The sequence below is a fragment of the Balaenoptera physalus genome (assembly GCF_965194825.1).
Source record: "Balaenoptera physalus genome assembly, chromosome: 16".
Lineage (NCBI taxonomy): Eukaryota > Metazoa > Chordata > Mammalia > Artiodactyla > Balaenopteridae > Balaenoptera > Balaenoptera physalus.
In genome coordinates, this window is record NC_138898.1 from 15257065 (window position 1) to 15273977 (window position 16913).

Genomic DNA, 16913 nt, shown 5'->3' on the forward strand with positions numbered 1-16913 from the left:
GGGTGCGGGTTTGATCCCTGGTCGGGGAGCTAATATCCCACATGTCTCACGGCCAAAAACCCAAAACATAAAACAGAAGCAGTACTGTAACAAATCCAATAAAGACTAAAAAAAAAAAAAAAAAGGTCCACATCAAAAAAAAATCTTGGGGCTTCCCTGGTGGCGCAGTGGTTGAGAGTCTGCCTGCCAGTGCAGGGGACTCGGGTTCGAGTCCTGGTCTGGGAGGATCCCACATGCCGCGGAGCGACTGGGCCCGTGGGCCACAACTGCTGAGCCTGTGCGTCTGGAGCCTGTGCTCCGCAACGGGAGAGGCCGCGACAGTGAGAGGCCCGCGCACCGCGGTGAAGAGTGGCCCCCGCAAGCCGCAAGTCGAAAAAGCCCTCGCACAGAAACGAAGACCCAATGCAGTCAAAAATAAAATAATTAATTGATTAATTAATTAAAAGAAAAAAAATTAAAATAAAATCTTAAAAAAAAAAAAAGTTGAATGGACCCTTGGGCTTTATCCAAGGCCTGAAATACTTAAATTAAATAGACATGAGTTCATATATATTTGAGACAAAGGGCATGCTTTTCTCTTTATTTCCCCACTCTCTTTCGTATTCTGAACTGTTACCAGAGACTGAGCTCTGGAAGATAAGAGTGAGGGTAGCCTTAACGACATGCCAGGCATTGTTCCAGACACTGCAGCTACAAAAGTCAAATCCTGGCCCTTATAGAGAGTGTAATTGTTAATAAACAAGATAAGTAAGACACACAGCACATTAGATGGTGGTGAGGGCTACAGAGGAAAACAAGACAGGCAAGTGGTGAGTTGGTAGCTGGAGCAGCAATTTAAAATCAGGGTGGCCAGGAAGACCTCATCGATAACTTGATGGTGGAGGTGGTGGAGAGGAGTTGGATTCTGCATTTATTTTGAAGGGAGAGCAAACAGATTTGTTGACAGAGCACAATGGGGAATGAAAAGAAGGATCAAGAATGAGTCAAGGTTTCTGGTCTGGACAACTGGAAAGCTGAGAGCTGCCATTAGCAGAGGTGAGCTGACGATGGGTGAGCAAGTTTGGGGTGGGGGTGGAGATTATCAGAAGTTTGGTTTTGGGGATATTGAATTTGAGATGCCTTTAGACATCCAAGTGGAGATGGCAAGTAGGCAGCTGGGTAAATGAATCTGGAATTCAGGGAGGAGGTCTAGACTAACGATATGGGGTGCTGTCTGTACAATGATTACATAAGACATGGTAGTGGAGGGCATTTCTAGGTGCTGACTTGGCTGGGGGTATAAAAGATAGCCAGGCCACAACTTTGTGCTCTTCTGACTTGGCAGACACCCTGCTCCATGCAGGCAGCCAAGACAACTTCCCTTATCTACCCACCTGCATTCTTATCTCACTTACACCCTTCGTATTCACTGCTTGGAAGTAAACTTGAGTAAAAGCATCTTGACCCAGTTGCTTTTGCCCACGGTCTGGACTAGCTCACTCACATCACCTCCCTTCCTAGACACACACACACACACACACACACACACACGTCGTTTGTATGTTCTAGAGGCTCTTGGAAAACCTTCAGAGGTAACCTGAACAGCCCCATCTATGTTAGCTGTACAGACATGACCAATCCTACTGTGTTAAAGACTCTGCACTCATACTTGTGGGGTTTCTAGAAAGCCCCTCACCCTACTCATCCCTACCTCTAGACCCCAGACCCCAAGCCAGAATAGCCCACACCCATTCATATATTTACGTCCTTTGACTGAGCACTTACAACTTGTCCTGAGTGCAGTCAGATCCAGATGGAGGACAGCCCCTGTGCCTCCAGGAAGCTCCTAGTCTAATGGAAGTTAAAGGACAGTAACAGCCAGGGCGATAAGGAACATGAAAGCTAACTCCAAGGAGGGGAGGGGCACACAGCAGCTCAGTGTATCAGGGAAGACTTCCTGGAGGAAGCAACATCTCACCTGGTTTTGTCAGTCAGAGTGAACCTAGCAGTTGAGGGGGGCGTGTGGTTGGTGGAGCAGGGCATTCTGTTTGATGGGCAATCCACCAAACCACTATGATGGGAGAACCGGGGGAGGGAGGGGCAGACCACAAGTAGCTTATACAGTTGATGCCAAGTGTGTCAGAAGAAGAGACAGATGATGGGGGCAGGGCAGACATCTGCCTAAGGACTTGTTTTACAGGAATCCAGGGTTATACAACCAGGAGAGGTAGGCAGGGGTGGGCTTCAAAGCCTGTGGGTGGTCTAAGGACCACCTGCAACAGAAGCTCCAGAGGAGCCTGATAAAAACATAAAAACTCGAAGGCTAGGCTACACCCAGAACGACTGAATTCATAGGGTCTGGACCCCAGGAATCTGCATTATTTCACAAGAGCCCCAGATGATTCTAATATGCAGTCTGGTTGGAAAACCACCACGCAGAGCTCTTCTGTCTCTCCAGCCCTACCCTTGGTGATAGGGGACTGGTTCTCAGGGCTCCTAAAAGGCATAGGATGATTCATTTTCATGGTCATGGAAATGTTGACATAAAACACTCCCAGCCAAACCCAGGGAGTTCTGGGAATTACAGTCAGACGATGGTGGGCGAGGAGGGAAGCAGGAGACGAGAAGGAATTTCTGGCAGGGGTGGGAGGAGGTAAGGGAATTTTATTTGGTGGGTTGGTTGTTTCTTTGGTGGGGAGTAGGGGATGGGGTAGGAGGTCCTGCTCAGGCACCCAGCAAACACGGCCTAGTCCCCAGCTCTTCCCAGGCCTCAGGGACAGGAGGCAAAGAACCAAGGAATTAGGCACTTTTTATTCCACACCCAGTAAACTCCACCTACCGCAGGGCGATACGAACTCCTCAGCACACCCTGTTGCCCAGGCCACCGTGTAACAGAACTTTCCGCAGTGATGGCGACACCTGCCCACGCTGCCCAGGACTGCAGCTGCTGATCACTTCCGGTTACCGAGCCCTTGAAATGGGGCTCGTACGGCTGAGGAAGTACACTTTCGATTTAAATTAATTTCAATTCAAACACACATCTGGCTCGTGGCTACTGTCCTGACAGCGCCACTCTTAGGCCCTGGCCCAATCCAGGGGTCAGCTTGGCTCAAGAACTGCCTCGGGGGAGGGCAAGCGGCAGAGAGAGCCTTGGAGGGTCAGTCACCGCCCACCTCGGAGAGAAAGAGCAGCCCGGCTGTGAGGAGGGCGCGCCTCAGAGCGGGGGAACGCCTCGGGCGCGCCGGATGAGGTTGGCCAGCCGCTTGGCCAGGCCGCCCTTGCTGGGCTCCTCAATCTGGAAGGTTCGGGTGAGGAGGTTGTAGAAGGAGCCGTAGCACACGGCCACCACTGTGCACGTGAGGCAGATGACGTTGTAGGGCATGCTGAAGTCTGGCGTGGGCAGGTTCACCAGCAGTGGCTCCGTGTAGAGCCGCACGAAGTAGCTGGAGCTGTCGGAGACTGGGAAGCTGGGGGTTGGGAGGGAGAGGTGAGGCTGGACCCGCTGCTGCCCCGCGCCGTCTCGCCACCCCCTCCTCGGGCCGCACCGGGCCAGTCTCGGCAGTAAGGGTTTTCAAAGCCTTCTTAGCCTCAAAGCCTTGTAAAGCTCAACACAGAAATCTGATCACGGGAGAGCAGCTCCGGTGTGCTGAGGGAGAGGGAAGGGACCCTGCCTTCGCTTGGCTGCCTCTTCCTTAGCCTTCTGGTCTCAGCCAGAGGCCACCTCCTCAAAGCAGCCTTCCTGAATTACCCGCCAGATTACTCCCCAGTGACCCCAGCAGCTCCCCTCTAGACTGAGCACGAGAAGGGCAGGGGCAAGTCTGTTTTGTTTACTGTGGTACACATGGTGCTCTCTGAAGTACCTGGCATCTGATAAGCGCTCAATTAAATATTTGTTAAGAGAAATAATGAGTAAACTTGGGCTATACATAGTGCGCTTCTCACCTGTTGATTCTCCTAGAAGCTCTTTAGGATCATTCCATAAAGACTGTACAAATATTAGCGACCACTAGGATTTTAATTAGGACTCAGTGAACCTACTCATTACTTTGGAAGAGGCAGCATCTAGCCCACCCCGCAGGAACCTGACCCTCTGTGCTGGTGTCACCCAGACGCCCAGCGGCTGAGGTCACACTTACAGGGTGTTGAAGAGGGGACTCTCTTCCCAGTCCACGGGTTGGGCGGCCACCTCGCTGGGCACAAGGGCACTGAGGACAGATGGGCTGCAGAGAAGCAGACAGATATTCTGTGAGCCGTGTTCCTCACGGCTCCTCCGTCAAGGGTAAGTGGCAGAGAGGGTGGGTCAGGAGGGTGGGGGCAGCAGGTCGGGGGAGCCCACCTGACATAGAAGCCGTGGTTGGGATCTGGGGTGTACTCAGTCCACTTAAGCAGCGCCCGCTCAAACTGGATGGAGACCTTGGTGACCGAGCTGGCCGGTAGCTGAATCAGCATCTCCAGGAGGTGGGGCTGCATCCGGTCCTGGGCAGGCTGGTAGTGGATGTAACCTGGGGACAGGTAGGGGCCACCCATAGCTCTTTTTTTGTTTTTAATTTTATTTATTTATTTATTTATTTATTTATGGCTGCGTTGGGTCTTTGTTGCTGCGCGCGGGCTTTCTCTAGTTGGGGCGAGTGGGGGCTACTCTTCGTTGCGGTGCGTAGCCTTCTCATTGTGGTGGCTTCTCTTATTGCGGAGCATGGGCTCTAGGCGCACGGGCTTCAGTAGTTGTGGCTCGTGGGCTCTAGAGCGCAGGCTCAGTAGTTGTGGTGCACGGGCTTAGTTGCTCCGTGGCATGTGGGATCTTCCCGGACCAGGGTTCGAACCCATGTCCCCTGCATTGGCAGGTGGATTCTTAACCACTGCGCCACCAGGGGAAATCCCACCCATAGCTCTTTCCTGGGCTCAGACTACCTGCACCTCTCATCCCTACCTCTCAAGGCCCTGGGGCCTGGATCGCGGTGCCTAGAAGGAGGGTTTTGGATCACAGAAGCCAGGCAGGCTCACAGGAGGGAGGAGGATCGCAGAAAAGGGAAAAGATGTTTCCAGGGCAGCCATCCCAGGACGTGTTCAACCTAATCCATCTTCACATCATGAAAACTGGGTCACCAGACATCAGGTGCCTCACGTGATGTGACAGGGAGTCCACAGAACCACCTGGGAAGTTTTCTTGCCAAAAATATAAGACCTGAATCTAATCAAATTTCTAAATCTAACCACTGATACTCAAGAATACACAAGGGACAGAGGAACATGTTAAACACGGGCAAATCCAGAATGTAGAACATCCTATACAACAAATGACCCAGTTTTGCCAACAAATAGGTAAAAAAAAAAAAAGCCTGGGAACTGTTTTAGAGGTTAAAGGAGATTTAAGAGTACCATACCAATCAAGATGTGAATAACAAGGGAAATGGGGGTGAGGGGGAGTGTATACGGGAGCCCTGTACTTCCTGCTCAACTTCTCTATAAACCTAAAACTGCTCTAAAAAAATAAAGTCTATTACTTTAAAAAAGAGAGGGAGAGAAACTTAAGAGCATATCAAGCAAATGTAATGTGACGAGGTTATTTTGGTCCAATTCAAACAAGCCAACTATAAAATTATTTTCAAGAACACTGGGAAACAGGAGTGACAATGATAGATTATATATTTGTGTACTTTAGTATTTAAAGGTGAATTGATACAATGTCTAGAATTTAAGATACTTCAGCAGAAACATAACCAAACCAAAAAATAAATAAATAAAGGAAGAGATGAAACAAAAATGACGGGAAGCTGTGGAACAGAATAGAGAGCTCAGAAATGAACCCACACTTATATGGGCAATTAATCTATGACAAAGGAGGCAAGGATATACAATGAGGAAAAGACAGCCCCTTCAATAAATGGTATTGGTAAAACCAGATAGCTACATGCAAAAGAATCAAACTGGACTACTTTCTCACACCATATACAAAAATAAACTCAAAATGGATTAAAGGCTTACATGTAAAACCTGAAATGATAAAACTTCTAGAAGAAAACATAGGCAGTATGCTCTTTGACCTAGCAATATTCTGGGGGGTATGTCTCCTCGGGCAAGGAAAACAAAAGCAAAAATAAACAAATGGGGTTCCATTAAACTAAAAAGCTTTTGCACAGCAAAGGAAACTATCAACAAAATGAAAAGACAGCCTACTGAATGGGAAAGGTATTTGCAAACGATGTATCCGACACGGGGTTAACATGCAAACTATACAAAGAACACATACAACTCAACGTCAAAGAAAAACAAAAATTACAAACTGGGCAGAGGACCTGAATAGACATTTTTCCAAAGAAGACATACAGATGGCCAACAGGCACACAAAAAAATGTTCAACATCACTGATCATCAGGGAAATGCAAATCAAAACCACAATGAGATTATCACCTCACACCTGTCACAATGGCTATCATCAAAAAGACAACAAATAGGGACTTCCCTGGTGGCACAGTGGCTAAGAATCCGCCTGCCAATGCAGGGGACACGGGTTCGAGCCCTGGTCCAGGAGGATCCCACATGCTGCAGAGCAACTAAACCCGTGCACCACAACTACTGAGCCTGTGCTCTAGAGCCCGCGAACCACAACTACTGAGCCTGCGTGTGACAACTACTGAAGCCCATATGCCTAGAGCCCATGTGCTCCGCAACAAGAGAAGCCACCACAATGAGAAGCCCGCGCACCGCAACGAAGAGTAGCCCCCACTTACACAACTAGAGAAAAGCCCGCGCGCAGCAACAAAGACCCAACACAGACAAAAAAAAAAAAAAAAAAAACGACAACAAATGACAAGTGTTGGTGAGTACGTGGAGAAAAGGGAACCCCGGTGCACTGCGCTGGGAACGTAAATTGGTGTAGCCACTATGGAAAACAGCAGGGAGAGTCCTCAAAAAATTAAAAATAGAACTACCATACAATCCAGCAATTCCACTCCTGGGTATTTATCTGAAGAAAATGAAAACATTAATTCAAAAAGATATGCACCCCAACATTTACTGAAGCATTATTCACAATAGCCAAGATATGGAAACAACATACGTGCCCATCGATAGACGAATGGATAAAGAAGATGTGGTACATATAAGCAATGGAATATTAGCCATAAAAAAGAAGGAAATCTTGACATTTGCAACAACATGGAAGGACCTAGAGGATCTTATGCTAAGTGAGATAAATCAGACAAAGACAAATACTGTATGATGTCACTTATATGTGGACTCTAAAAAACAAAAACAAATGAACGAACATAACCAAACAGAAACAGTCAGAGATACAGAGAACAAACAGGTGGTTGCCAGAGGCTGGAGGGGATTGGGGGGAGGAGAGAAATAGGTGAGGGAGAGTAAGAGGTACAAATTTTCAGTAGCAAAATAAATGAATCACAGGTATGAAATGCACAGTGTGGGGAATATAGTCAAACTACGTATAATATTTGTATGGTGACAGATGGTAACTAGACTCATCATGACGGTCATTTTGAAATGTACAGAAACACTGAATCACTATGTTATGCACCAGGAACTAACATAGTGTTATAGGTCAATTATACTTCAAAAATAAACAAAAAAGGGGACTTCCCTGGTGGTCCAGTGGCTAAGGCTCTGTGCTCCCAATGCAGGGGCCCTGGGTTCCATCCCTGGTCAGGGAACTAGATCCCACATGCCGCAACTAAGAGTTCGCATGCCGCAACTAAAGATCCTGCATGCGGCAACGAAGATCTCGCACACGGCAACAAAGATCCCGCGTGCCGCAACTAAGACCCGCTGCAGCCAAATAAAGAAAGAAAGAAAGAAAGAAACGAACTCATAGAAAAAGAGATCAGATTTGTGGTTACTAGAGGTGAGGGGTAGGGGGAAGGGGAATTGGACGAAGGCAGTCAAAAGGCACAATCTTCCAGTTCTAAGATAAGAATTAGGGATGTCATGTACCACATGATAAATATAATAGGCACTGTTGTACATTATGTATGAAAGCTGTTATGAGTAAATCCTAAGAGTTCTCAACACAATGAAAAAACAATTTTTTTTCTATTTCTTTAATTTTGTATCTGTACAAGATGGTGGATGTTCACTAAACTTACTGTGGTCATCATTTCGTGACGGATGTAAGTCAAATGAGTATGCTGAACACCTTGAACTTATAATGTGTTATATGTCAATTATATCTCAATAAAACTGGAAGAAAGACATCAACAACAACAACAAACAAAAAATAGGATATGAATCTGGAGACTGCTGAGGCTGGATAATGGGTACATGGGGGTTCATTACACTATTGTATTTGGGTATGTGTTCGAAATTTTCCAGAGTGAAAGTTTAAAAAAAAAAAAAAAAAAAAAACGAAAAACCTACGAAATACATAGGATGTTCGAAGTAGAGATTTTGAAGGTGGTACAGGTAGTGGGGCTGAAAATAAGTATAACTATTAACCACAGGCTTGAAAATATGGGAAACAACAGAGGGGTTTAGAGAAGATTGTAAGTCTAGCTGTTTGGGATGTGCTGTAACCTCTTCCTAGGAAGTCTTCTTCTGTATTACTAGTCTCCCTCCACTCCAAAGGAAAACAAGTGCTTTTGTGCTATGCCTTGCATCTCTTAGAAAGCACTCAGTAAATATTAACTCCTCCTTAGAAAAATAATAGAAAATAAAAACAAATTTTAAAAATCACACCTCTTTACCCCACCCGAGGAAGCAAAACCATCTACTCCAGCTGTTATCTTCTTTGTTTCCAGTACTCTGTTTTTCTTGCTAACGCTTTCTCCACCTGAAAGAGCCTATGACTCATCAGAAAACAAAAACATGTGCCCAGAGCACCAGGAAGCAGGAGGAAGCAAATGAAAAAGATATGGAAACTCCTGCAAGTCCTATTAAGAGTCACCAGAACTATGTGGTTTAACTCTTTTGGCTTTATAAATACTTCCAGATCTGGCATTGGTGAGGTTACCCTTTCCATTTCTCAAACTATTCCTAACTCGTGATGCCTCTGTAGACTGCCGAGGCACTTCCGGAATGACGCTGAGAACTGAGGCTTTGGGGGACCTGGAGGGGAGGTGGGGGGCTGGTTCGGGACTCGGCACTCACTTGGTTTGTTCTCCTTGCCCTTGGAGGTGATGGTGAGGGTGTGCACGTACAGCCGCAGGTACCAGGGCACGGTGTCCAGCAACAGCACGGGGAAGGCCCGGTACGGGTGGGTGTTATACAGCAGCGTGCTCAGCTCCCCGTTGTGCAGCCCGTAGCCGCTCACGTACCGCTGGGCGTACAGGAAGGGCGTGGGTGGGGCCTCTGCTCAGAGAAAAGTCAACAGTTAATTAACCACTCCTTTAAAAAAAAAAAAAGCGTCACTCCCCACCTTCACTCCCTGGGCCAGGTTCAGAGTCTCAAAGCCAGGGAGGGGAGGGGGTAATGCTTCGCCATCAGAACTGGGAAACCTGCATTCTGGAACCATCCCTGTCTCCCCCAACCCACAGCAATGAGAACAGAATTACTAATATTTACTAAGTACTTATATAGGCCGAGCTCTGTGCCCCTTCCAACCCAAACCAAGTGCTCCTCACAACATTCCACACTTTTCCTTGGTAACACTGAACATAATCGCAATTGTTTGATGCTTGCTTCAACTATCAGATGTTAATGTTGCTCGAAAGCAGGGCACTTCTGTCTTCAAAAAAAATTTTGTTGACTGAATGAATGACCTCCATGTTTTCCATTAATTACCTCATCTGATCCGCTAGGTATTACTGTCCCCGCTTTCAAGACGAGGCAGTAAGGTTAGGAACCTGCCAAGGGCAGAGAGCTTAGAAGAGGTGGAGTTAGAACCAGGACGTCTGACTCAAGAGTTCTGGGTCTAAACACAAGCCTGTTACCTCGTGGTGAAGAGGCAGGACTGTGAGTCTCCCCCACGAGCTGAACCCTCTGTAGCTTATGGGGGCTGCAGCCGCCCACCTCCCACCCACCATTCCCTGGGGGTCTCTTCCACTTGAGCTGCAGGTTGAGGCTGCGCGAGTTGTTGATCACGGCCGTGTCCAGCAGGTCGTAGACGGCATAGGTCTTCCGGGTGCCCAGGACGACATCCTGGTACATGGTGAGCGGGGGCGGGTACACCTCCAATGTCTCATTGTCCTGGGGACACAACGGCAGGGCTGAGAAGCGAGCGGAGGGGCAGGCTGGCCTTGGGGGCTGGGTGGGGGGCGATGTGTGTGGCTGGAGGCCTTAGTCTTAGTACCTGGCTATAGTTGGTGACGTCCACATAGACTCGGCTCTCCGAAGCCAGGGGGCAGGGCTCTGTGAGGGTTCGGGAGAACATCCGGAAGAGGGACCAGTCTGAGGAGCAGAGAGAGGGGTTGAGCAGGGGCGAGACTAGGCCTGCTCCGCGTAGATGGGGTGGGGCTGGCAGTGGGTGGGCGGAGATGGGATGCCAAGGTAGCTTACCTTGCTTCCCCTGCCCCGTGACGAAGGCATCAAATACAACGGAAAGGGTCTGCCTCAGCTCCCAGGAGATGCTGGCACAGCGTGCATCCTACCACGAGGGCCAGAAGGCAGCAGTGAGGACCTGCCATTCCCCCAGCCACACAGCCCCAGATTCAATCCCTTGTCTATTCTGTACCTCCCCATCCATCAATTTGCTACCATCCACTACCGAGCACTTGCCCCTGTGCCAGCAGCTTTATGCGCATCACTGGGATGAACCATTGCCGACAACCAGAGGAACTGATAGTACTGTTATTCTCATTTGACAGATGAGAAAACCAGGGAAATAAAATAACTCACTCAAGGTCAAGTGAGCTGGTGAGTGGCTGAGCCAGCAGCTGCACCCACACGGCTATCACTCTTAACCACGACAAAGACTGAGTGAACGCTTGCCAGGCAACCACTCGGTTTCCTTGGTGCGTGGCCAGTGCCCTGAATCACCATCATCACATCTCCCACTGACTACTGGCTCAGCCCTTGGTAGACACTGGGCTATGTGCTTTACCTGCACCTTCTCTCAGAGCCCCTGGATGGCCCCCATCACCTGTTCCCCGTGACTTACTCTGCAAACAGGGCGGATATGCACTGCCTGGGAGTGGTAGCTCGTGTGGAACAGGCGATCGGCCTTCAGCAGCACGGAGAGGCCTGCCTGGAGGAGGTGGCAAGAGAGGACAGGTCAGTGCCCCGCACGGCAGGGCAGCCGGGCGTGGGGCCGAGGTTATCTGTCAGGCAGTGAGGGGGCATCTGCCGACTCCATCCACTCTCTGGGGCTCCCACCTACATTTAGGCCCCTCTGGCCTCACCTTGGAACTGCAGGGCAAGAGCTTCTTCCACGGGGTGAGGTTCTCAGTGCAGACGACCTCCCGAGGCAGCACCGCGTAGCGCAGGAAGGAGTGATCCGTGCCTGAGAGACGGAAGCCTGTCTGCAGAGGCCCTTGGGGCGCCCCTCCTCAGGACCCACACATACTCTCTAGCACCACCGCCCTAACAGTGTCAGATCGGGGGGAAGCGGGGATGACACCCTCTTCCCTTTGGGAGAAGGCAGTGCGGAGACAGCAGAGTCTCGGGAAACCTTCCTCTGGGGCCTGCACACCCAGGGCATTTATGACCTGGCCCTGCTGAGGAAGAAGGAAGCAGAGGGGAAAGGAGGCAAAGGCTTGGGTAGGAGGAACAGGAAGAAGGAAGGGGCCGCGGAGGCTGTCTCACCATTGGCCAGCCCCAGGGGTTTGAAGGAGGCGCTGGGCGTGACTGTGTTGGTGGAGTCGATGAAGTTGAGAGAGGCGCAGAAGATCCCCGAGAGGACGTTACTGAGCTCCTTCCAGGACTCATCCACGCTAAGCAGAGACACAGACCCGCTCACTGTCCCGGGGCTGCGTCTGCTTCCTCCCTCAGAGCCTGCAGCTGGCTGCCAAGCCACGAGGCCAGCCAGCTGCTGGAGCCGTAACTGCCCCGCTCGGCCTGCTTCCTGGGTCTCCCCAATCAGCCCCTTCTTCCTCACTCCCCTCTGGACACCCCTGCATCCCCAGAGGCCTCTGCTTGGGTGGTTCCTCCTCCCGCCTGGTAATGCCCTCCTCACTCCTCTCTGCTCCCCTTCGAAGAGGCTCCCTCCTCCAGGAAGCCTTCCCGCCCTCCTCAACCACAGCCTCCTTCTGGGCTGCTGCAGTTCTGACCATCCGAGCCTCTCACCAGGATCCTCCTGGGAAATGGCTGGGTGGCAACAGCACCTCGTCCTAAGCATCTTTTCTCCTCAACTAGGCTGTGAGCAACCTGAGGACAGGGAGCAAGTCTGGGTCACCCACGTACCTCCCACAATGCTTTGCAAAATGCCCCACACGCCAGAGGCTGAGATCAGCTCACTGATCCACCCTGAGGTGTGCTCAGCTGGGCAAAACGACATACTTCCCTGTGAATACCCTGGGTGAGTCCTGGTTCTACCCTCAGGGTGGGAAGTCTTACATCTACAGAGGCTCACTGAGCAAGGGAAAACAAGCATTCTAGGACCCCACAGAAACATCAAATTAAATTAGATTTTTTTCTTAGAGAAATACCAAAACAGATTTGCTCTTTCTACTAATAACAGAATAAAACTAGAATTGTGAACCTCACTTCCATATGATAGGCAATTATGAGGGGAGACAGTGATAGCAGAGCAGTTGGGATAAAAGGCAAAGAAGCCAGGGTTCAGACAAGAGAGGAAGCCTTGGCTACTGTGGGGTTTGCTCCTCATTTGACATCACCTTAGAGCCGTCCTGGGGGGTTTTCAATAGTCCTCTGTCCAGAGCTTTCCAATTGCTCCAATCCTTAGGCCTCAAATAAAGATTGCAAACTGGAAGCCTGAAAGCTCTACCCAAACCATAGCCATGTTTCATTCGACGTGCACAACATTAACCCATGTGGCATTTCTTAAATTTTTTAATTACTTGCTGATATTTAACCTTGCCAATTTTCACATTAAAATCCAGATTGCTGGTAACTCTTCAAAAATGAGAGTATCTGACGACAGTAGGCCCCTATTCCCACGTGGCAACAATACATAGGAGCTGAGTGGCAGCTGTCCTCCCAAGCTCTGCCACAGCCCCCATCACTCCCTATTCTGACTCCAATTTTTTATTTTTTTAATCATACACGTGCTACTGATTTCCCATAGTCGGATTAAGAGGATACTGTGGTCCAACCGCAGTACCTAACCCACTCCTCCCCAAATAAAAGCAATTCTTCTCATACAGAGATCTGGTGTCTTGTAGGCCAATTCTAGCCCACATATATTTTGTCTGGCCCTTGTGGCATTTTGTTGTTATTATTATTATTATGTGAATGAATGTCTTTTAAAAGGCTAACCAGTTTGCCACAGCTTCCTACTGCCTTACATCCAAGTAAGCTTCAGATATTTGTTATCTGCCTCTGTAGATATACGCCTACGCTACCTCAGGTCTGGAAGTATTAGGGGAAGGAAGTATATTCAACAAAGTAAAGAATGCCACTAAGTCATAATATTTCTTACTTCCAATGCCATATTTACCCCCATGGAACTGCTGCCCCCAAGGGCAGTAGCAGGAGGACAACACCTGCCCTGCCACGTTCCCACCACGGCCTGCCACAGGCCTCAAGGTGGGCACTCACTCAGTGACGGTGTCTTGGAACCAGGCCCACAGCTCTGCACCTGATGGGGCCTGCAAGAAGGGTGTCCCCCAGTATCGAGTCCTCCAGAAGCCTTGGGTTAACGACAGGTGCAGCTCCCGTAGAGAATACTTGGAGATCAACTGCCCCAGTGCTTTGGGGAAGAGCCTATAATGAGATACTGGAGAAGGAGGAGCAGGTGAGTGATGATCCCGGAGGGAGGGTTCTCAGCCACCCCAAAGAAACAATACACCCCAGTTCTGGGGTCAGAGGAATCTAAATTCCTGACCAGACTCAGTCACTTACAAGCGATGTGATCTTGGACAGGTGCCTTACCTCTCTATACCTCCAATTTCTTCCTTGAAACCGTTCACAGAACTTATCACCGTGCCCACCACCCAGGATAAACCGTAACCGTCAATAGCATCATCATCACTGTTGTCAACAGAGGGTTTTAACTAAAGGTTTAGAGTGGCAGCCTGGAGCTGCGGAGAGAGCACTGGTCTAGAAGTCAGGAAGAGTCACTGCCCCTCTCTGGGGCTCAGTTTCTTCACTGATATAATGGGATTCTTCAAAAACTATCCCATCCTTCTCCAAGGACCATCTTTGTCAGGCCCCAAGCCCAGGGACCAGAACCTCACCCAGGGATCAGTCCTCGCCCCCAAGACTAGCCTCCACCCCACTCCCAGCAGGTGCCACAGATATCTTTCTCCCGTCAGTGTCCTCTTCTCACCTTCTTCCCGCTGCAGCTCCGAATCCCAGCGCGTGCGGAACTGGAATGTGGCGGCTACGTCCCCAGAAGGCAGCGGGGTGATGACGAGCTCCTCCCGCAGGCTGTCGCGTGGGGGCTCTGTCTGGCCCCAGACGCCCGGCCCGAGAAGCAGCAGCACCAGCAGACAAAGCGGCGCTGCCGCCGCCATACCTGCGGCTGTTTCCGCCTCCCAATGGCCCCGCCTCCGCGGAAGGCCGGCCTCCAATAGAAAGAGCGTCTGAGAAGCGACTTCCGGTGCCGTCCCGGAAGCCGGGGTGCGGTTATCACTGCGACTGCCAGGATAGGCCTTTGAAGGGCTGCTGGGTGTAAAGGGGTGCTGATAGGGCACAAAGGGCAGTGGGCACGTGGCGTGGCTGGGACCTGGATTGAGGATTCCCCCTTCCCCACGACAAAGTTTTTAATGATACCTGCCGCCAGTGTGCCTCCGTGATAGTTGAAGAAACAGACTGAAAAATGTTATTACTTTTGCAAGGTCACACTGCTGGGCTCCTGTCTCCCTTAGCTTCGTGTCTCTATTTGCCCTGTCCTAAGCCTAGCCAAGAACTTTCCTGCAAAACCCTCAAATAACTCACCCTTTTATTATGAAAAATTTCAAACATACAACAAAGTTGAAAGGATGAATACCTGTTACAATGAACATCTGTATCCCCATCACCTAGATTCCACTATTAACATGTTACTGCACTGGTTTTATCACATATCAGCCTCTATCTCCCCCAATTCATCTTATGTTCTGATGCATTTCAAAGAAATTTCAGACATAAGAACACTTCCCCTTAAATAGTTCAGCATGCATATCATTAACTAGAGTTCAATAGTTGTTTACATTTTTCTTTTGGTGTAAAATTTACAAACAATGAAATGCTCAACTCTGAAGTGCACATTCATTGAGTTCAACAAATGGATACACCCGTGTAACTCTTGTCAAGATATGTTTGGAAAATCCCTGAAAGTTGGCTAATGCCCCTTGCCAGTCAATGTCTGTGACCCCTGCCTTCCAGATGCAACCACTGTTCTGATTTTTCTCCAGAAAATGGATTAATCTGTTCTAGAGCTTCGTATAAATGAAATCATCATATAGTATGTATACTTTTTTGTAAAAGGCTTCTTTCATGGGAAGAATGTTTTGGAGAATCATTCATGTTCTTGCATGTATCAGCAGTTTGTGTCTTTTCATTTCTGTGTAGTATTCATACATTGTCTGAATATACCATAGTTTACCTGCTCTCCTGTCCATGTACACCTGAGCTCTTTCAAGTTTTTAGTTCTTATGAGCTAGGCTGCTGTACAAGTTTCTTTGTAGGCATATGCTTACATTTCTTTTAGGTAAATATTTAGGAGTGGTCAAAGAGTAGGTATATGTTTAATTTTACAAGAAACTGCTAGATCTTTCTCCAAAATGTGTCATTTCATACTTGTACCAACAATGTATGAGAGTCCCCATTGCTCCACGTCCTGGTGAACATTTAATTTAGGGGGCTTTTTCATTTTTGCCACGTGGGTGTGTTTGTAGTAGTATCTCACTGTGGTTTTAACGTGCATTTCCTTGGTACCTAGTGATGTTGAACAGCTTTTCATGTGCTTCTTGGCCATTCATATATTTTCTTTTGTGAACGATCTGTTAAAATCTTTTTCCACCTCTCCCCTTTTGTGCTGACTTGAGTTGTAGGAGTTCCAAGCAATTCCTGCTTTGGTTTTTCCACCTGCCCAATGGGGTACACATTCATGAAGGATTTCGTACACAGTCTTTTGGTAAAACTGACAACCATCTGGCTCTGAAGAACCAGAAATTTGGTGTCTGCCAGGTCTGCCTAGATATAGCCCTGACCAACTGGAGAGGAAGTGTCAAAAAGGTGTCTTTGTCTCATTATGCCCTCATTCTACTTACATCCAGTGTTCCTGCCCCACTAGACATGGAATAGAAGGAAGGCCATGAGCTTAGATGTCAGACAGACATGGGTTCAAATCCCCACACCAGCCTTTAATCCATGTGAGCATTAGCAACCTGAGTGCCAGTCTTCCCGCTCTGTAAAACAGATAAACCTGCTTTCAGGTTGTTGTAAGGATCAGAAATTAGGTACATGTAGAATCTGGAATGTAGTTAGTGCTTAATAATCTCTACTAACCTTTACTCAAAGAGCTCTATGAGGCAGGCACTATTATCTCCATCTTACAGATGAGTAAACTGAGTACAGAAACTGAGATAATTGCCTAAGATCACAGTGAGTGATGGAGCCAGAACTCAAGTCCACACTATCAACTTCAAAAACAAATTTTTTAAGGGAGTTGCTATTATGATTATGATTACCTTGTACTTCTATGCTTTGTTTCCTTTTGAAATTGCCTGTCCCTATCGCTCAAAACCCAGCCACCCCCAGAGAAGACTTGCCTTCTTCCTCTCTAGTGTGCTACAGCCCACGTTATAGTTCCATTATCTGTGGCCAGGTCTCTTCGTGGAAAAGCTCTTGGCCACCTTAGAGTTTCTGTTGCGTAAGCAAGGAGGCTAGCACATAGTGGGGGCTCAGTAATGTTTGAATGAACAAACAAGACAACATCATAA

General features: G+C 48.6%; 1 protein-coding gene across 1 annotated transcript; it reads right to left on the reverse strand.

The window, feature by feature from the left end:
• Positions 1-2623: 2623 nt before the first annotated feature.
• Positions 2624-14554, reverse strand: PIGT (phosphatidylinositol glycan anchor biosynthesis class T). The gene is made up of 12 exons (XM_082430214.1): positions 14315-14554; positions 13585-13762; positions 11671-11798; positions 11268-11368; positions 11027-11113; positions 10426-10513; positions 10220-10317; positions 9951-10116; positions 9079-9279; positions 4316-4481; positions 4116-4199; positions 2624-3446 (listed from the first exon to the last, which is right to left on the reverse strand). The coding sequence occupies exons 1-12, from the start codon at positions 14499-14501 to the stop codon at positions 3194-3196; spliced, it is 1737 nt and encodes a 578-aa protein (XP_082286340.1). The 5' UTR covers positions 14502-14554; the 3' UTR covers positions 2624-3193.
• Positions 14555-16913: the final 2359 nt, after the last annotated feature.